This window comes from Periophthalmus magnuspinnatus, chromosome 19, assembly GCF_009829125.3.
Source record: "Periophthalmus magnuspinnatus isolate fPerMag1 chromosome 19, fPerMag1.2.pri, whole genome shotgun sequence".
Lineage (NCBI taxonomy): Eukaryota > Metazoa > Chordata > Actinopteri > Gobiiformes > Gobiidae > Periophthalmus > Periophthalmus magnuspinnatus.
The window spans coordinates 3,494,575-3,516,040 of record NC_047144.1 but is presented as its reverse complement, the minus strand read 5'-3'; the positions used below and the strand labels follow the sequence as shown (position 1 = coordinate 3,516,040).

The 21,466-nt window shown below is 40.1% G+C and overlaps 3 protein-coding genes across 4 annotated transcripts; 1 reads left to right on the top strand and 2 right to left on the bottom strand.

Moving 5' to 3' along the window:
- Positions 1-136: 136 nt before the first annotated feature.
- Positions 137-6,449, bottom strand: aco2 (aconitase 2, mitochondrial). The gene is made up of 17 exons (XM_033984444.2): positions 6,349-6,449; positions 5,396-5,538; positions 4,916-5,174; positions 4,746-4,838; positions 4,504-4,662; positions 4,280-4,430; positions 4,102-4,206; positions 3,933-4,024; positions 3,751-3,856; positions 3,435-3,592; positions 3,288-3,361; positions 3,106-3,217; positions 2,330-2,608; positions 2,064-2,255; positions 1,694-1,826; positions 1,500-1,621; positions 137-1,229 (listed from the first exon to the last, which is right to left on the bottom strand). Exons 1-17 carry the CDS (start codon positions 6,382-6,384, stop codon positions 1,095-1,097), a joined length of 2,349 nt encoding a protein of 782 aa, XP_033840335.1. The 5' UTR covers positions 6,385-6,449; the 3' UTR covers positions 137-1,094.
- A 1,581-nt stretch (positions 6,450-8,030) lies between these two features.
- phf5a (PHD finger protein 5A) lies at positions 8,031-9,845 on the top strand. Its single transcript, XM_033984846.2, has 4 exons — positions 8,031-8,133; positions 8,394-8,417; positions 9,269-9,435; positions 9,715-9,845. Exons 1-4 carry the CDS (start codon positions 8,082-8,084, stop codon positions 9,802-9,804), a joined length of 333 nt encoding a protein of 110 aa, XP_033840737.1. The 5' UTR covers positions 8,031-8,081; the 3' UTR covers positions 9,805-9,845.
- A 273-nt stretch (positions 9,846-10,118) lies between these two features.
- Positions 10,119-19,812, bottom strand: tefa (TEF transcription factor, PAR bZIP family member a). Of its 2 annotated transcripts, none has more exons than XM_033984933.2 (5): positions 19,646-19,812; positions 13,371-13,730; positions 13,004-13,221; positions 11,953-12,164; positions 10,119-11,401 (listed from the first exon to the last, which is right to left on the bottom strand). In XM_033984933.2, the coding sequence occupies exons 1-5, from the start codon at positions 19,731-19,733 to the stop codon at positions 11,380-11,382; spliced, it is 900 nt and encodes a 299-aa protein (XP_033840824.1). In that variant the 5' UTR covers positions 19,734-19,812; the 3' UTR covers positions 10,119-11,379. The 2 variants fall into 2 exon arrangements, with proteins under 2 accessions (XP_033840824.1, XP_033840823.1); XM_033984932.2 differs by lacking the exon at positions 19,646-19,812 and adding an exon at positions 14,833-15,084.
- Positions 19,813-21,466: the final 1,654 nt, after the last annotated feature.

The following is a 21,466-nucleotide window of genomic DNA, read 5'->3' as shown; positions in this document are numbered from 1 at the left end:
TGCTCCTGTGTAATGGAAAAACTGGCTACATCAAACTTTCAATGAGTAGTGTTCCAATTATCTAGAATCAAATTGAAATTAATAAGCGAACCTAAGCTACAAAGAGAAAAAAAAAAAAGACGCTACTTCATGCAAGTTGAAGTAAATAAAGGAGAGATTTATTTTATTGTACAATCCATAGGCATTTCTGCAACACAAAAGATCATGTGGGAGCAAACACATAATTACTTCAATGTACATGGGCCTAGAAATTTACAGTTAGAAGCAGCTGACAAACAGTAATACAGACATATTTATAAAGGAGCCAGGTATATATTTTCTTTGTCATCCGAGTTCGCACAAAGCTATAATAATTTGATGTCATAGTGAAATGGATTTACAAGAAACGGTGCTGATAATTTGGAAATTCCTCACACACATTCTGCTTGAACAAAAATGAGCATGCAGAATCAATCAGTAATCATAAATAAATACAAAACAGGAAGATCCATATGGTGTGCTTGACCTTAAAACCAGGGCAGAGGTAATAAGCAGGTCGGCTAATTGTGGGTTAGGGCAATGGCTGGGTGGGGTGGGGTGGGGTGGGGGTTTGGGTTTCCCGAAATGGATCTTGAAGTGTTGTGCGTACCTAAAACAAACACTGCACTGAATAAATGCAAATAAATATCTGGCATACGACAAAACTGAGTTTGTTATTGAGATGCACAACTCAAAACTCCCTAAAACAAAATGGCTGACAAAGCTCCATAAGTGAAGTGTCCTCTTTGTTATGCGGACATATTTGGACAGCTGCTCACATCAGCTGGTAGTGCGTTATGTCACTACATGGGTCAAGGATTTGTCTATAGTGAGCTCTTTTGTTTCCACTCTAAACTGTGGTCCAGCAGCTGACTAGTGGTTACGCTCCATTCTCGACATTAGCTAGGCACTTAGTCTGAAGTCATTAGCTGGCTAACATTTATATTTGCTCTAAAACAGTTATACTTCAGTCTAGTGTGTTAATGTGGATATGGACAACTTATTTCCAGCTTCTACATTCTTCCTTTGCCCACAACTTGCGTGACCCTGTTACCCCTGGCACTTTACCACACAGCTCAGTGCTGCAGCTCCTTCATCCTGTTGAGAGCTGAGCCTGCCATGAACCATTCAATCTGCGTCTCATTGAAGGTGTGGTTCAGTTCAAACGTGTCCACTGAGCCGTCGCTGTGCTTCACCACTGCAGTGAGGGGCTGGAGAGAGAGAAGTTAGTGTTCAAGTTAGTGCCATAGCATATGCATATAGGATCCCTCTGTTAGCAAGGAAGACTGATTTAGTATATTACATTAAAAACATTAAAAAATCTCTCTGAAGGTGACCTCTTTCTATGCAAAAAAGGTTTGCGCTTTTGTGAGACACTTTTTGTGTCCCACGTTACTAAACCAGGACAGGAACAGTGAAATCTCTCAAGAGATTGTAATGAGACTACCCTTTAGAAAAGAGCTTTAAAGATGGGTTCTCACCTTTCCTGGAGCAAATGTTTTAAGTCCTTTGATTGAGATTTTGTCATCTGGGTGGATCTTGTCGTAGTCTGATGGGTTGCTAAAGGTAAGTGGCAAAAGTCCCTGCTTCTTCAGGTTAGTTTCTAAGAAACAAGACATTTAAAGTTGGACAATGCAATAATACTTGTTTGACAAGACATTATGTTGATAAATACCATGAATGCGAGCAAAGCTCTTGACGATAATTGCTCTTCCTCCCAAATGTCTTGGCTCAAGTGCTGCATGTTCTCTGCTGGATCCCTCACCATAGTTGTCATCACCAACAACAACCCAGGAAACACCATTAGCCTGCAGAAAAAAAAAACTCAGTTTTTTTGTTTTGTTTTGTTTTTTTAAACAGAGGAAAGGCCCAAGCCGATAAAACTTTACATCCAACTTAACTTCAAGTGGTTGATTTGTTCTAAGGCTTAATTTTTAATTTACTTTTAGGACTAAATAAAACCAAAGTTCACTGTAATGTACAGGCACGTCATATTGCTTAGGGCATGAATACTGTCCAAGCAGATCTTTGTCCCCCTTGCATACCTTATAGTGACGGGCCACATCTGGCACTCCTCCGTATTCGTCTGTCAAGTAGTTCTTGATCTTGTTGACGGCGTCATTCTCGCTGTTCACTGCTCCGATCAGCATGTTGTTGGAGATGTTGTCCAGATGACCACGGAACTTCAGCCATGGTCCAGCCGCACTGATGTGGTCGGTGGTGCACTTGCCTTTCACCTGGCAAACATGAAAAACAACCATATTTTATATGAAATTAACCACATTGAAAAGTCAGCTTGAAGCAAACTAACCTTTATCAACACTCGCATATCTTCCAGGTCTTTTCCGCTCCATTTGTCGAAAGGCTCCAGCAGTTGCAGTCTGTTACTTGTTGGGCTGACGTCCACTTTGAGCCCACTGCCGTCTGCGGGGGGGTGCTGGTAGGTGTCCTGACCTGGGTCGAAGTCTTTGGCGGGCAACTCATCTCCATATGGGGGCTCCAGCTTAAACTTCTCACCACTGGGGGCTGTGAGGTAATCCGTCTCTGGGTTGAAGTCTAGTGTACCAGCAATGGCAAGAGCTGTGACAATCTGAGGTTAAAGTGAAAGAATGCATTTTAACATCATTACACTTCTATGGGGTCCTAACTGCTAACACATAACATATTAAGATTATGTTTTTCTTTTGTCGTTTTGAAAATGCTACATTCGCCAAAAAAAGTAACATATTTTATAGGTTTTACTTTCATTTGACACCGAGTCTGCCCTGCCTTTGCTCTCCACACTCCCCTCCGTCAGAGTGCCATCGCAACACAATCAGTGTGCATCATTGTAATGAAACTAATGCACATCACATTAGGTTTGTCAAGTTGTGTAGTTTTTTTATCATGGTTTTGCATGTTTCTGGAGAATTGTCATGTGGGAACATGGGTGATCTATGCCAGTGGGCTGAGCTTTGGACAGAGGCGCACTGCCAACCATAAGGAGGGTTTGAATAGTGTCCGGGAGAGATCACTACCCAAACTTGCATGGACGACATCTAAAACCTAAGTCAGAATTTGTGATTAGGGCTAACTTGGTTTTTATACCTCAGGCGATGTGACAAACGCATGTGTAGCTGGGTTGGCATCATTTCTGGCTGTGAAGTTTCTGTTGAATGAAGTCACAATTGTGTTCTTCTCTCCTTTCTTAACATCTCGTCTGAAAACATAAATAAATCAGGTTAAAACTTGACACTTTTTTTTATTACACATGAAAAAAAAATCTGTACCTGTCCCATTGTCCAATGCAAGGACCACATGCATTGGCCAAGACAATCCCTCCAACATCGTGAAAGATCTTTGACTGCAAAAAACCACCCCACAAATTTAAGTATCCTCCATTGCCTTGAAGGTGACCAATAAATGAATTCTCTTACATATCCATCTCTCTCAATTGTGGCACGAATCTGCTCAGAGCCAGGGGTCACTGTGAACTGAGCCTTGCATTTAAGGCCTTTGTCCAAAGCCTGCTTGGCCAATGAAGCTGAACGACCCATGTCCTCATAACTGGAGTTGGTACAACTTCCAATAAGCCCTACAGCAGGCAAAGAGATGATACAATGCAATTTAAAAATAAATAAATTTAAAAAAAAAAAAAAAAAAAAAAATATATATATATATATATATATATATATACATACACACAAAAATTACAATATAAGCCGCCATAACTAGAGCAGCAGAAGGCCTTACCAACTTTGACCTCCAGTGGCCAGTCTTTTGCCTTGGCTGTGGCACCAATAGAAGCTACAAGGTGCGCGTAGTCGGGGGTGAATGGCCCATTGATATGGGGTTTCAGCTAAAAAGCATTTTGTAACTGTAAGGATATTGATTGTAGGCAAAGGTCTTTAAATTATTTCAAAACATTTAACCACCTCATCCAAATTGAGCTCAATGATCTGATCATATTCACAGCCTTCATCTGGCACCAGCAAATCTGCATTTTCATCAGCAAGAGCAGCAATTTCTAAAGAAAATGAAGAAATATTTAGAACAAAAGTTATTGGATTAGGGAAGGAATTGACAAAATTGGTTTATACATACGTCCACGTCCAGTCTTTTCCAAATACTTCCTCATTCTGTGATTGTAGGGAAACACTGAAGTGGTAGCTCCAATCTCTGCTCCCATGTTGCAAATAGTCGCCATTCCTGTATTACAACATAAACATTTTAAGTACATTTGTAAGAAAGACACTGTTATTTAAACTATTTTTTTTCTAACCAGTGCAAGAAATTGAGTCAACTCCTGGTCCAGTGTACTCCACAATGGCTCCAGTGCCTCCTTTGACTGTCAAGATGCCTGCCACTTTTAAGATGATATCCTTAGGAGAGGTCCACCCAGAAAGAGATCCTGTCAGCTTCACTCCAATCACCTGTGCAAATATAACAACAATGTTTACATTTGTTCTATAGATAAACAGCATCATGTAAATCACTTTTTTTAACCTTAGGACACTTGAGCTCCCAGGGGATTCCAGCCATCACATCTACAGCATCAGCTCCTCCAACTCCGATGCAGATGGCACCAAGTCCACCACCGTTAGGCGTGTGGGAATCTGTGCCAATCAGCATGACCCCTGGATACGCATAGTTCTCCAATATGATCTATCGGTGCAAATCGGGGTTATGGGATATTCAGTAACAAAAATATTGAAGAGCACCATCGTTGAATAGAATGAGCTAAATACCTGATGGATAATTCCAGAACCTGGTTTCCAAAAGCCAACACCATATTTGGCTCCAGCACTAGCCAGGAAGTTGTATACTTCCTGGTTAATGTCCTATAAGCAAAACAAACAATATTGAATTGAGTCACAGCAAAAACAAATAACAAATAACCATTAATGTTATCGTTTGCCTTGGCTCTGGCCAGATCCTGCTCGCCTCCAATCTGGGCCTCTATCAAGTGGTCACAGTGAATGGTGGAGGGCACTGCCACCTTTGGAAGGCCACTGCTGATGAACTGCAGCATGGCCATCTGAGCTGTGGCGTCCTGCATAGCCACACGGTCCGGACGCAGGCGGAGGTATGTGCGCCCGCGGTCAATCTCCTGGTTGTGGGCATCATCAAGATGGCCGTATACAATTTTCTCTGACAAAGTGAGGGGCCGGTTCAGTCTTGAAAAAAAAAATTAATTATATATGTTTATTTATTTAATATACACACATATACATACACAAAATTACAGTTTAACATTGGATTTTAAGGTGTTAAAATGAAAAGTATGCCAAAGATCAGACAGAGGATCAAACAGAAAAGGTAAGGGAGTGTTGGGGTAAACAGTATGAGCCAAAAGGTAATATGGGCCAGAGTAATTACAGGATTGAGAACCACTGACCTTTTCTTCACAATGTCCACGTTGGAGCGGATTTTGTTGTAGTTGACGTAGGACGTGGGTTCAAAGCGGCTCATGGACACTTGAGCCTTGGCTCTGTAAGCAGCTGACACATGCAGGCGGCGGGCACCGTGGCCCAAAGCCAACTAAAAACAACAACATTGTCAAACACGAGTGAAAAACAAACACGTGGTGTAGAATGAGCGGAGTTAACTCATGTTGATACAGCCGGAAATTGTTTTATTATAGTCCGTGTGTCCCAAGATATTATGGGTGAAAGGGACAACGTGTCACCTCATTTAACCTTCAGAAAAAGGGCATTTGATCCATCTATATTAATATAAAGTCAAAAAGGACCCAAATTATAGCTAAAGTGTCACCACCCGCGGTAATTTGACCATTTCTGGCGTGATACAGATAATACTAATAATACCAACCTGGCTTAGCTGAATATGGGTTGAATGGCCAGGTCATGTTAACCATCTAGAACACGTTTTAGACCTTTGGTAAATTGCAGACTGAGAGAAAATGTATTGCTAGAATGATTGTCTATGAACGCTTTGACTGTCCGTCAGCCGCTATTCGCGTCAGTGACCAGCACGAGCTCTAACCTTGTGTTAACCTTGCAACTTAGCATCTAATAGTGTATGCCTGCCTGAAGAAACTGTGGTAAAAAGCTGTAGACGACTGAGCCGCAGTAAATGACCATCTAAAAGGTACAATATCCATGTTTAATGCGTTTGAGATAATGTCGTAGCGCGCTGGTTGTGCACGGGACACGATGACCTGAGCAAGGAGCCGCGGTGAAATTTTAAAGCTCATTCTACCTCGAGCACTTCAAATTATAGAATAACGTCAAATCATTTACAGTACAATACACTAACGACTTCTAGATTTACACTAGACATCCCTATAGAACGCACCAAACAGCTAAAAAGTAGATTTTTATTCCTCACCTGGAGCCGGGTGACAGTGAGACAGTAGGTTGCCATTTTGTTCACTGACAAAGATGTGAGCGTCACTGGTGACGTCACACTTATATAAAGGCCAACGGCGCAGGTCCTGTAAGGACTATAAAGTGTATTGTAAATGTTATTTGGACGCTTCAAATGTGTTTCATTTTACACCACAAGAGTTTATGTTATTAAGCAGTCACTAAATGAACCAACGGTATTGCTGTTTTTTAGACGATATCAACATTTTATATGCCAATAATATTTAGTACAGATGGGTTCAGTTAATATTGTTAAAATGCTGATAGAAATCATCAGGTCTGTGAATAACTTTTAGATATTTCATGTCTAAGTCTAATGTAACTGGACCAGGGATTATGACATCATCTCATTCTAGAATCTGAAAACCACCAATATCATAAAATAAATAAAAATCTCGTCCTCACTGTCCACGTGTGGTCTCATCCTTTTTCCAAGCTCTAGTCCTCTACCAGAGGCCTGTAAGCTTGAGGTTTCTGTGCAGTATCTTTTCTGTTCCTGGTACTGGACTTTTTCTGGGCCGAGATGTTTTTCCTGGGGTCTGCTGTAGCCACTCCTCCAGTTTGGGGGTCACTACCCCGAGTGCTCCAGTGCTCCAGTGACCACGGGCACCACTGATACCTTCACCTTCCAGGTGTTCTCCAGCTCTTCTTTGAGCCTCTCTAGTTTCTCATGTTCCTTTTTCCCGATGTTCCCATCATTTGGTACTGCGATGTCCACCACAACGCCTTTGCTCTGTTCTTTATCCACTACCACGATGTCTGGTTGGTTTGCCATCACCATTCTGTCAGTCTGTATTTAGACGTCCCACAGGATCTTGCTTCAGTCATTCTCCATAGTTGGAGGTAATTCCCTCCTTGGCCTTGGGGTCTCGAGTCTGTTCTCTGCACAGATGTTTCTGTACACTATGCCCGCCACTTGGTTATGCTGCTCCATGTATGCTTTCCCTGCCAGCATCTTACACCCTGCAGTTATGTGCTGGATTGTCTCAGGAGCCTCTTTGCACAGCCTACACCTTGAGTCTGGTGTGGTAGATCTAGCCAGGATGAGCCTCTGTGCTGTCCTTCAGTCCAGCTTTCTCAAGCCATTGGTAGGATTTTTGATATCAGCCATTTCAGTAGATGTTCCAGTGGTACACCCAATATAGGGACTTGTCCTCCCATGATGGTTCCTTCAGCACCTCTTCCTCTGCACTCCATTGTCTAAGACATTCAGTAAGCATGCCATTGGTTGAGGCCTTGTCCTTGATGTACTTATGGGTCTTGGATGTGGCTCTCACACTCACTGGTCTTCGACATCCTTCCTTATGGCTCGCGTATAGTCTCAGGATGCTGGATTTGGGATGGAATCCTCCATGCATGGTCAGGAGCTTTTGTGTTTTAACATCTCTGGTCTGTATCTCCTCCTTTGGCCATTTTATGATCTCTGTTGGGTATTACTGGAGGTGAGTAGTGCTTATTGCCCAGGTGTTTCCTACCATTCCTACCATTGTTTCCTCTTCAAAGTTGCTACTTGCTTGTGGGATACCAAGGTACTTGTGATCAAAATGGGTAAATGATTCGTTTGAATAATTGGTTTGAAATGATTCATATGTACCGTGCGCCGGGCGTGCGCTAGGTGGCGGTGTCGTGATCTCCGCTACGGTTTGGAGGTTAAAGGGTAAAGTGGAGCTACTGAAGAGCGCCTTTTAGCTCATTATGGCTAAACATCATCCAGATTTAATTTTCTGCAGGAAACAAGCCGGTGTCGGTGAGTTTTTTTTTTTACTTATGCAAATTGTACAGTGTAGGGATATGTACTTGATTGTCGTTTCGATTGTAATTTTAGGTATTTTTATACACGACAGCGTGGACATCACTGCATGCTAACAGCAGTTAGCTCTTGCTTGCTTCATGAATGTTTTAAAAGAATGTTTGATGATATGTTTGATTCATTTTGTGTAATGTTGACTTTAAAGCTGGCAGTTGGTTGTAATTAGATTTTAGTAACATGATCTGTTTCTTTTTCAGCTATTGGCCGACTGTGTGAGAAATGTAAGTTTGTAAAAAGAACCAACTCTGTCTCTTTTATTCATCTATCATCATTTGACACACCTCATTATCAAAGTATGTTGAAGGGCTGTGTGTAATAATACAGGGGATTTAATTAAGTCCAACAAATGTTGCTTTATCAAATGATGTTTATTTTGTAAATTATCATACACAAATAGAAATAACTATAGTAATCTTTAACAGTTCTTTGGAAAATGTTTAATCAGTACAGTGAATCAAATAAGGATCATATACTCAGCAGAAATACAGGGTGTCCATAAAGACTCTTTAAAATGTTTAAATTGTATTACAAAGGCAATTGATAAGATACATTAATTAGATGTGTTATACTCTGTAGTGTACTTTTTATCACATTTCATTTTGTATGTCAGACATCCTGCTGATTAAAGATGCATCCTTTTGAATGAACGCCTAAGAAATGGCAACTCCTCAAGAGAAGGCACACACAATGTATATCATGATTTATTGAGACCAAATCAGATATGCAGATTCAATGAAACTACAGAACAAAGCATGGAGGAGATCCACTATCATGCTCATCAGTTCAGGCATGCCATAAGAAATTTATGAAGACAGGGACAGTGTTGGATAGAAAGAAGTGAGTGACCAAGAACATCTGAAATTATTATGATGTAAAAACCTTTGGAAACCAGAGTCAGACAACAAGTCTGATTAAGACATTATGAACACCCTGTATGTCAAAACAATGGTGGTAAATGTTATTTTAAATTTGAATCCTTTCCAATCTACTCATTTGGTTAAAAGTTCCTAGCAATGTGACATTATTTACAGGAATAACATTTGTGTGTTGATAACTGTATTGTTTTTTTTAGGTGATGGAAAGTGTGTCATCTGTGATTCTTATGTGAGGCCATGCACACTGGTCCGCATCTGTGATGAATGCAACTACGGCTCTTACCAGGGTCGCTGTGTCATCTGTGGAGGGCCTGGAGTCTCAGATGCCTACTACTGCAAAGAGTGCACCATCCAGGAGAAAGATGTGAGTCTGCACAACATTCTGCACTTTGTAGTGTTTGAAGTTTCAATGCTTGAATATGATAGCATAAAATGTGTCTTCACTGCTCTCTTTAGTTTGAACAGAACATTGTTTTTTATGTGGAGCAGTGCACTGTATTGGCAGCAAGAGATCACTTAGAGTTCATGTTAGCCCTCTAGAGCTGATCAGTTGCTGTGGGTTCTTAAAAAAATCGCTACTCTACATGTGTCAAATGTGAAAAACTTTTACAAATATGTAAAAATGTGTCTTCTCTTTCTGCAGAGAGATGGCTGTCCAAAGATTGTGAATTTGGGTAGCTCCAAAACAGATCTGTTTTATGAAAGAAAGAAGTATGGCTTCAAGAAGAGGTGAAGACTCCTGGAATGAAGCCTTGTTTTAGTTTTTCCGACCCCCCCCCCCCCCAAATTAATTTGCTAATAAAACATTGTTTTATACATTTGCCATTTCTGTTTTTGACTTCTTTTGTAAACACTTCAGTTTAAGTCCCCATTAGTAAGATTGGCTGACCAGCCCTGTTGTTTTCTCACATACAACTACTAGTTGCAGACAAAAGGCCAGACAGCACAGGTGAGCCTGAACAAAGGCCAGGGGAGCAGAGGGGAGGGGAGGGGAGGGGAGGGAACAGGATTCACATCTGCCATCTTTTAAATAATTTAACTCTGAAACACATTGAAACAACTTTATTACATACCATTATACAATAGAGAACTCTTAAAACTATTTTACAAAAAATAAAGACAAAGATAGGTTAAAAAAACACCTTTACAGTTAACAAATTTACCTGTTTATAAAGGCAAGAGAATAAGCTGAAAGATGTAAATGTGTAAAATGTCCAAGGAAACCAATCTTTGTCTAAAAATAATGACACCAACTATGCCTTAACTTAAAAGCCTTGGACATTCTGACAGTACATTTATTACTTAACAAGTTAATGTACTAATTTATGGAAGCTCACAAACAACGTCCCCTTTAGACAGGATGCACTTACTGAAGTTGAGGCTACACTTTCAAAGCAGATGGAGCAATACACAACCCCGCGTAAACTAGTAAGACAGGAAACTGCATTGAAATGGCTTTGACAGAGAAGACACTTGGAAAGAACTGTGGATACTTGTGCCACACGGTAGTCTGCAAGTACATAGATTTTCCACAACTATTTTAGTTAATATTTGATTAAAAATATTGTTTGTCATTTAATGTGGAGTCAAAGTTAAATTTAAGTCATGATTTGAATGCCAGTTTTGCAATGTTATTTTGACGCATTTTGGAGTTTTAGGGAGTCTGGTGCTGTAAAAAAGATCATAAATGGATGAACAGATTTAATTCCAGTTATGTGAGTATGGCATACAAATCATGACTTGTGTTCTGAATGGATACAGAATAATAAAAATATGAGCATACTATTAGCTTATTTACATGTTTAGACAAGAACAGATATCGCATGGCACCACATAAACCGTGAACATATGTACAGCTCTATGCCATTTATCATGCGCAACTGCTAATTATTCATTATGAACATGGTATACCGCAGTGTAACCATGCCATGAAGTTCCCCTGAAGAAGTTAACTGGAATTGTCACAGTCAAACATTTAGTGGGCAAAATACCCAACTTAACCATAATAATCTATATCATAACTAAATAGAATTTGTTTTCGAAATAACAGAAACACATTGAAGAGAACAATAAACTAGTCATCTAAAAATCAACAAACCCACATTTAAACAAAACCAACTATGCTCTCATTTGGCCAAAGTCTTGCAAAACATGATGCGTACACAACATTAATATGTGTACTGAAGAAGCACTTCTCAAACTCACACGAACAGATAAAATGCATGAAAATAAACATTCTTCTCTTTTTACTCCTCTTCAAAGACCGATATTTATTTAAGCATCTGAAAAATAAATAGACCGCTGTGGTCTAAAGGTCATCCGTCCCAGCACTTGAAAGAGAAGAGAAGATCAATCAATGACATTAATGCATTCCAATCCTTTTTTGTTTGTTACAAAAAATGACATGTTATGTCTTGTGTAGCACTTTTCTAAATTGTATTTGATTCAGTGATGGATGCAGAGTTGCACCTACATCATCATTCACTGGAGGACATGTTCAGATCAGCCACGGAGCAGGTCTGGGCTCAGTGTGCAGAAGACGTGGATTTTTTTTTTTTTTTCATTCATTACTGATTAAATGCTGTAAGATATTCTTATCCTTTTAACTTTTCAGAAGTCAAAAAGTCATTAGTCATAAACTTCTCTGCCTCTTCTTAGAATAAAAGATGTGGGTGCAGCAAATGTCCTGTTAAACCAATGTCCCAGGTCAACTGATAATATGCTGTGATTTTCAAATAGAACTGTTTCTGTGTTCCTAAAGCCTTCTTTTTGTTACAAGGGCTACTGATCACATTGTGTGGATCACCATGGGAACCAGGTCTAAACCAGAAAGAACAATTTATGTGTTCTGTGTGTTATGGCATTGTTTTTATGCTCTTACAGTGTTCCAAATTTGGCTTCATATCGCCCCACAATGTTCTTGAAGCGGCCGCACTCCTTCCTTAGCTCGGCCACCTCGGTCCGCAGCGCAGTGTTCTCCCTCTCTAAGAAGGCTGCTCGCACCGTGATCTGATTCTCCTTTAATCGCCTGGCGTCTCGTGAGCGCTTGGCTGCCATGTTGTTCTTCTTCCTCCTCTGCCAGTACTTCTCATCCTGCAGACAGAGGGGGGCTGTTAGGCTGGCAGGGCATCTGAGCAAACTGGAGACTAAAATTATCACGTCTCCTGTGTCACCTTCCAACTACCTCACTTACTGTATGCTCTCATTCTAAAATAAATATAATCTAGGTATCAAGGTCTTTAATTTAATCTTACATTAAATTCTCCTGCCAGGAACAAGAGTTATATTCTGTTGGTGTAAATAAACCAGGCTCCTCTTGAGTGGGAAAAGGAAATCTATTTCATGAGATCCAAACTGCTGAGTCACTTTGACTCTGCAGTACATTTCCTGCCACAAAAAACTCTTTATCTGATACATGGAGTTTTCTTGCTTCAAAATACAAACAGTCAATAAAAAGACATTCCAGTGGTATAAATAGCTTTGTAAAAATGTTTAAAGTGACAGGATCCACTGAACCTGTGGACCATTAACGAAAAGGGCTGTTAATGTGCACCAAGCAGACAGTGTCCTATATCAGTTATATAGTAAACAATAGTTGTACAGCAAATGGAAATTAGCTTTCTAAGATAGAATCGGATATTAGCATCTATGTCCCTGGCCATTGTGTGACTGTACATTGTCCTGTTCAATAAAGAAATCAAAGGTGTCAAAGTGATTACTGACAAGGTATAAACAAGTGCCTTCAGCTCCATTAGACTTCAGAGCAAAGAGTGTCATGAGTAATCAGTATGGGATTCATTTATCTTTTGTTTTGCTCATAGTGGCCCCACCTTTTGCCACCTCTTAGCTATATTAAGCTCTTCTCTCACTGCACCAAACAAGCCTAGAAAGTCTGTTATTCAAATGCAGTTAGAAGGAAACCATTCACCCACCTTCTGTTCCTCAGGAACAAACACCTTCTTAGCCTTCTTTATCATGGGCTGTGGCTTGAGGTCCTCCTCACTAAACTTGTGCTTGCGTGGGTCAAAAAGCTCTCCTCCCGGGACACTGGACAGGACCAGGTCTGTGGGGTCAGGCTCATAGTTCACATTCACCTCGATCTCTTCTGGGTTGATTGGCTCAGGGGTTATTCGGTCTTCAGTGGTCACTTCTGTGAACAAATGACATGTCAGGCACAAAATATGGAGAGTAGAATAATAAAACATCATGACTAGGAACCACTTTGTGCCTTGTTACATCATCATAAATTGCTCTGGTAAAGGTCAAATGAGGGAATGGTGGCTGGGTTGGCACACTCACCTGCAGTTATGTCACAAGTGACATCTGAGTCTGTCTTGGTAATGATCACCACCTCCTCGGAGCAATGCTCGAGCTGCTGAATGGGGAGCAGAGGCACCTGCGGTGCTTCGGCGGCCTCTGACTTCTTGTCTGTTTTTGAGGGGCAGGACTCCTGGGAAACACTGTCACTGTCGGGGGAGGTGGGAATTCCATTTTCCATGAGGAATTCCTCCAGGTCCATGTATTCCAAGTGGAAGTTCTCACCATCGTACGGAATGGTCTTATCCCAAATAGCAGGAGTTAGAGCTGCAGTTGGACCAATGCCGCTGCCTCCACCTAAGTCCACACTGTCCCCAAGACAAAGCTTCTCCTTGTCAGTGTCTGGAAAGAGGAGATATTTATTTACATTTCAAAACACATGAACAAGCTCCCATTACACAACCATTAAGAATTTAAGACAGTGTAGATTTAAAGTGAACAACTTGCATCATTGTTGAACAAGTGACAGTGATGCACTGAGTTCAATGTTTAGAATTTTGGAATTGAACATCAAAGTCCAAACAATGGGTTCTTGTCATTTTATTGTTGTAAACGCTTTCTTTTTTTGTTGCCTTGATCATGTATTTCCTATGGTGATAATTCACCCAGTGAATGTGACTCTTCCACGCTGTTCTGTACCCCTAGATCAAATACAATAATAAGATATTCAATATTTATAAGAAAAATGGCCTTGCCCATTCTCAGTCACACATTATACCAGGCTACAAAAAACTCTCCAACAAATAATACAATATATTTAATGTCATTTCTAAGACCCACTTTTATTCTCTGGCTTTTAACACCGCGTGAATTGTGTGGTCCTCTGTGTTTTAAAAAAAAAATATTTTTATGTGTTTTATTGATTTTATTTTTTATGTCACTTTGTCTCTGTGCAGCACTTTGGAAACAATTTGTTTATGAAATGTGCTATATAAATAAAGTGGATTGGATTTCTGTCATAGTTTCCTTCCTTAACAATTATATGCAAATATCTAGCAGCAGTCATTGCCTGCCGAACATTTGACAATATAAACTCGTGGCAAACAGGACAAACACGCACACCATAGCAATAGGAATGGAGTATAGTGCGAGCCAGAACTATTAAAAACAGCATTCTTTTGCTCAGGTTTCTTTCAGAGTCAACAAAACAGCAGTACACTACGGGGCGTGTCTAAAAGAAGGTCTAGAAGAGTCTGTGCGGCGGGGCCTGGACCCATGGGCCGTCCATATCACTTCTCACGACAAGCTCCTCTAAGTCTGAGCGTGTTTCTACACAGCATAAAAAAACAGGACATTACGCACACACAAACACGGTCCACTGCAGTGACCACCGATCTGCGCAGGTTTAATCATCAACACTGTGCTTACAATAAATGCACGCGTTTTGCGACTAAACTTAATAATGTTCATCTCTACACGCTCCTGTTGGTGATACGGGACTCACCATCGTCACCATCAAATATATTTGGCGGTGGCATCTCCATGATCTTCTTGAGGACCACGGGGAAGGAACTCGGAGTCCCCGCAGCAGTGTCCAGGGAAAACATAATCGAGTCGGCGGACATGTCGGCGTAGTTTACTCCACGGGAAAGCTGTACTGTTGTTTACGATCTTTCACTAACACGAAATCTGCAAAAACACGACCAAATCAGCAAGCTCCCGCCGTGGCCCACTTCCTCCGAAAATGAGGTCTTTGGTCGAAACGAGAGGAGGAGTTTGACCTGTGACCCCGCCCTCCTCATGAATAACCAACACGCGCCGCACGCCATTGGCTGAAATTTTAGCAACTTCATTAATATTCACGACAATGGGCGGGAAATGTAAATAACGACCAATAGCAGTCGCTCTTCCACACTGAGGTGACGTCCTATTGGTTGACCGAGTTATATATGTTTTGTTGGCAGTGTTGCCAAAACGTGATTGAAGCGCAGAAAAGTACAGCGCGTGGAAATGATGGCAGTGATGGAAGAAGTTCTCAATTTTATTACTTAAGTAAAAGAACAAATACCAAAGCAAAAAATACTCATTAATTTTGATAAAGATTTGTGCTAAATTTTGTTCAATTAACAATTAAACCATCGTTTTCCCTAGCCATTTTTATTATTATATTTTTGTTTGCTCAATCTACGAACGTCTTCAAAATAAGACTTTTCAGCAGGGCTCAAACAGCAACATATATAGTTGTACTCTTGAGCACATTTAAAAATGTAGTGGAGTAGAAACTACAGATACCTGCTCCAAATACAGTAAGTAAAAGGTATCTACTTTAAAATTTACTTAAGTACAAAATGTAGGTATCTGTTTTGTACTTTACTACTTTTACTTGCTCGTTCCTCCACTGGTTTCAAACCCGTGACAACTGACTTAAGAAACAAATTTTCTGAATACATTGAACTATAAATGAAGTAAAAAACCCACATACATTCCGTGCATTGAAGTAAACTAAACTTTCGTGCATTTTGTCATTTTTTTCACAGAATCACGTCCTTGGATGACCTGTTCTCTGCTGCACAGAGTCACGTGCGGACACGTGCAGCTGCTGTTTTGTGCGCCGGCAAACAGCAGGCTCTGTGCAGTCAAAAACAGCGCCCACTGGTGGCACAAACAGGTGGAGGAGGCAGGCACAGTGTCATTGGCCAACAGGTAGACGCCTAATGACATATTATCTTGAGTTGAGCTGGAGTTCAGATAGATACAATTAAAATTCCATAGCAAGGGCAAGACACAACGTCTTCCCATCACAACAAGTCTAAGGCTGCCTTAGGTAACAAGGGTTTGGTCAAATGTTTGCTTGTTTATGAAACTTTAGGTTACCCATATTTGGCATGTGAAGGGGAAACATGGGAGTGTGGTATAAATCCATAAGGAGAAACAATAGGCAACCAGAGAGTGTTTTCTCTTGCAAGAATGTATACATTTTAATTTAATTTTTCTATAAAATGTTGCCCTCAGATCATTCTGTGTTTACACAACCACAGTAACTAATTAACTCAATTTTGATGAGAAAAGGGTTGATGATCGATACTGTTTTCAATACCTCAGTGATAATAAAAAAAATACATTTTCTACTCAATGGGCTGTTATAATTTATTTAATATAACCAGTTCCTCAAATTGTTCCCTGTGTCAGTGATTTTTTTCAGTATGGATACTTTTCACCAGCATCTACAATAGTGTTGTCCAAAAAAATGATATCCGGATACTAATCAATACTAAAACTAGTAGCATATACTCATTTGAACAAGTATCAATACCACAAGAAATCACACCTTTCCCGAATTTCCTTGATCTATATCAGAAGCAGTATAAGATCACACAGAAATATTACACTATTACTGTATCGTGTTAATTGATTTCCTTATTGTAGAAAGAACCACTATTAAATTCTTCAAGGCATCAGTAGCTATTAGCCCAAATTTGTCCACATGGAGCAGATGTGCTCGTAGCGATAGTGTCACGGCCCATATAATGCCCATTTGCTCAAGTGTGTTACTTGGGGTTGCTATGGCTACACAGGTGGTGTGACTTCAGTTTAGTGCCGTGGTGACCACGTGGCAACTGACAGGAGTTTCTTGGAGCATTATTACAAGTTATTCAAGCCTTGACCTCTGCATTGCTCAATTTCCATCTTACTATCTGCAATAAAATCTCAAGAAATGTCACGTTATGAGTGTATTTATCGGGGCGCAGATGGGTGAAGTGTGCACACGTTTGCAGACATGCCACTGTCAAATTCATCGTAGATTAAACATTCAATCCATGAACCATACACCTCTTTGTGTCTTGAATTACTGATTCAATCTTAAAGGTCCTATATTACACAAAATTGACTATGAGCCCTTAAACCATGTTATAATGTTGTTCCCTCCTCAAAAACATACCCAGATTTGTGTTTTGTTTCATTCACACATGTTTGAGTAACACTTTATTAGCCTGTCTACATCTCCAAAGCTCAAAATGCTCTGTTCCACCTCCTCATGAAACAGTAGTTTTCCAGTTAACAGTTATCTTTCACCTTTTGTTTAATAGAGATTGGCAGTTCCAGTGCTGAAATTATTCAGATGATTCTACTGAAGCTGTATAGAGTTTAAAAACACAGCAGAGCACTTCCTGTATTACCACATGACATCACAAGGTGGAGTGTTTTCTGCTTGTGAGACGAACTTGTGTGTTAAATGTGTAAATGAAACGCAACTCCAGGTAAATTTTGATGGGGAAGCAACATAATAACATAGATTAGAAAATAGCATAACACGGGCCTTTTAAATGTGAGATGAAACACGTTTTTGCAATTCTAACATAGAATTTTATGTCAAACTAACTGGATCTTTCTTGTGACAATCCTTCCTTAAACAGGAACGGGGGCCTGAGACATAATCTCTCCCTCATATATGATTCCACCCTTAGACCCAAAGCAAATAAAAAGGAACAAAAGAGAGCAATAGGAGGGCCATTAAAGGTTGAGTAGGATCCTTATGGACTGAAACTGGAGACAACAGCAGTTTACAGTTAGCTCCTCCTTTCAGACAGATATAAGGCAGTGTCCAGCAGTAATCTGACCAGAACTGAAGAAGCGGCTTGGACGAGCAGCAAAACATCTTCACTCCCACAACGATTTGTCCAGTTGACAGAGTGAAACTTCATCTTTTGCTATCTTTCTTGTGACTATATCTGACTAAATCTCCTCTCGCGCCCTATCTCTTTTCCCATCTAGGGCACCTCAAGATCAACAAACAAAAGTGACGTGAAAATCGGGTTATGAAAAGCATTATGTGGGGCAGCACAGTTTCTCCTGCACTAAAGATAATACTGTTATGTAATCAGGACGCTACAAAGACCCTTAACCGTAACGCAAGCCCTGGGTCTGACAGATGAAAGCCCCAACATTAATTAACTAATGAATTAAAGATGAGAACATTATAATTTCACTGAAGCTCACTTGGATTTAGATATGACTAGGTGAGCTGTATCAGCCTTTTATCATATCAGTATAAATCAACGGCACAGCGGCGAGGCAATAGTGATGGTAGTAGTAGATAGTGTAATTACGCAATAGGCGATATATTCATAATAATCGTGCACATAACTACTTCTAATAATGTTACTACTATTATATTACTACTGTGCTTTTGATGCTTATACTATTTCTGCTTTATGTTCACCAATACTCCAAATATAATACAGTTTCTACAACAGTATGTACTATATTTTTCACATGATTTGCACAATTGTGAAAATATTATAGGCTTTATCAAACTTTATGAATGAAAGTAGTAATGTCAAGTAGTTTTTCATCAACCAGGATCTGACTCCATTTTGAAATCTACAAGTCATTAAAAAAAAACAAAAAAAAAAACACATATTATAAGCTATTTGTGCTGGTAGGTTTTCAAAGTCATGATGCCAGTGTTTCTCCTGATACGTGAGGCTTCTGTCTAATTAAACCACTTAGACTGTGCAAAGATGTATCCTGGATTAGCCTAAATGTGGGTCTTAGTCCAGTATAAGAAATCCAGGCCCCATGCCCCGTTACTACAGAAGGACTAGTGAAACTTTTTGTGAATTTTGGGCTGCCACACGCTCCTAAATCAGCTGTTGTGTTAGATGAACGCTCCAGTTTGTCTTGTAAACCTTGTAAAAAAAAAAAAAAAAAAAAAAAAGGGCATATTCCTCTGCTGAGATATGCATTAACCTCCTGAGACCCGAGCTCTTGCAGGACTTTATTTGCAAAAACTATTAAGTGGTTGAACACATATATTGTAAAAAGCAAAATGACAATAACAATAAAAAAATAATAATAAAACAAATAAAAATACAAAAATATAAAATCAAATAAAAATAAATAAATAAAATAAGATAAATAAATTAAAATACAATAAAAATAAAATAAAAAAAATAATAAAACTAATAAAAACACAAAAATATAAAATCTAATAAAAATAAATAAATAAAATAAATTAATTAAAATAAAATAATAATAAAAAACAATTTAAAAAATCTAATCAAATAAATAATAATAATTTAAAAAAATCAAATCAAATAAAAATAAATACAAAATAAAAATAAATATTCTAAACTCCTAGAAATATTCAAAATTGAACATGTTCTTGTTGCTGTTCTTCTAAAAATTTGCACTGTGGCCTAAACAACCCAAAATGTGTTGTCCACAGATGAGGACACCAGGTCTCAGGAGGTTAAGATGAGTTGTGGCACACATCATCGCGCACAGCAAACCCCGTCTGCTCTGGCTTTACTCACCGCTCACATCGAAGTTGGGGAGTGTGAAGGGGTGCTCCAGCAGAGCTCGGAATATCTCCGGGATTTCTGAAGTCATGTTTACCTCCATTGGGCCCAAAGTGCGTCTGGAACTAAAGGGGTGCGCAGAAAACACAGAGCCTCCCCTGAAGCGCTCAACTGTCTAAAAGAGAAAAAGTTACAGAATGGACATTGGGCTCTGTGCACTAGTTATTTAACAAGGGCAGCCCCTTTTTGCGCAGCTCAACCAATCAGCAGCGAGTTACCCAGTGGAATAGACGGAAAAGGCTCTGATTGGTCAGTCACTCAAGAGATAACCAATGTACACGCGCATATTACTAGAAACTAGGTGGCCTTAAATGTAGGAGAAAGTTGTGCAATACTGTACTCAGGTCAGTTTGACGTCATTTTACGCACAAAATCCTAATGGCGCACTTAGGAGAGTAGGGGAAATTGATTTATTTTTTACATTGGCTACAGTTGATGGAAAATTAATATGCAGCATGACGATTTTTTCTTTCATTAATGAGAAATCTTATCTGCTTCCAGTTCGTCTGAGAGTAAAAACATGTGCTCATTGTAATCGAGAGTGAAATGTGCAGTAATAAACACATGTGGCACGTGTTTGGCACCGCGTGGAGAAAGAGGCCCTGAGTTTATTTACCTGTTGCAGAGGTTTACTGGGACTGATTGTTTACCATTGTGGCCTATAGTTCAGTTTGTATAGTCTGTAATGCTAGAGACAAGGAGACAGTGAGTGTTTTTATAAGACCAAGCAGACACGTGTTTCTTTCATAGCTCGTGACGCTTCTCTATTTAACGGTGATTCTCTCAAAAGCAAATGTGACACGGATCCTCAGGCGTGGCTTGAAAAGTGGTCTGCTGCTCCAAACATTCGTCTAGAATATCATTTCTTTTATTGCTAGAAATATTATAACGCGTTTATAGTTTTATTGTGTGCAATGTTCACTGTCACTGGTCAGCCATTGCAGATAAGGACTTATAAAGCATAACCAATGATCAGGGGTGGGTAGAGTATCCAAAACTTGCACTTAAGAGTAATATTAATTCAAAATAACATTAGTCAAATAAAAGTACAAAGCAGAAGGTCCAAAAAATTACCCAAGTAAGAGTAAGAGAACTATTCAAGTAAGAGTAACTTAAAGACAGCACTTAAAGATGCAACATCGCGTGGCGGTCGGGGACAGTACCTGTGGACAGTACCTGTGGAGTGGCAGACCGGGGTGGTGGTCCCTCTGTATAAGAAGAGGGACCGGAGGGTGTGTTCCAATTACAGGGGAATCACACTCCTCAGCCTTCCCGGTAAGGTCTATTCCAGGGAGCTGGAGAGGAGAATCCGACCGATAGTCGAACCTGGGATTCAGGAGGAGCAGTGTGGTTTTCGTCCTGGTCGTGGAACACTGGACCAGCTCTATACTCTCCATCGGGTCCTCGAGGGCTCATGGGAGTATGCCCAACCAGTCCACATGTGTTTTGTGGATCTGGAGAAGGCATTCGACCGTGTCCCTCGTGGTGTCCTTTGGGGGGTGCTCTGGGAGTATGGGGTCCGGGGCTCTTTGCTAAGGGCTGTCCGGTCCCTGTATGACCGGAGCAGGAGCTGTGTTCATTGCCGGCAGTAAGTCAGAACTGTTCCCGGTGCACGTTGGACTCCGCCAGGGCTGCCCTTTGTCACCGGTTCTGTTCATTATATTTATGGACAGAATTTCTAGGCACAGTCAGGGGCCGGAGGGGGCCTGGTTTGGGAACCACAGGATTTCATCTCTGCTGTTTGCAGATGATGTTGTCCTGATGCTTCTTCGAGCC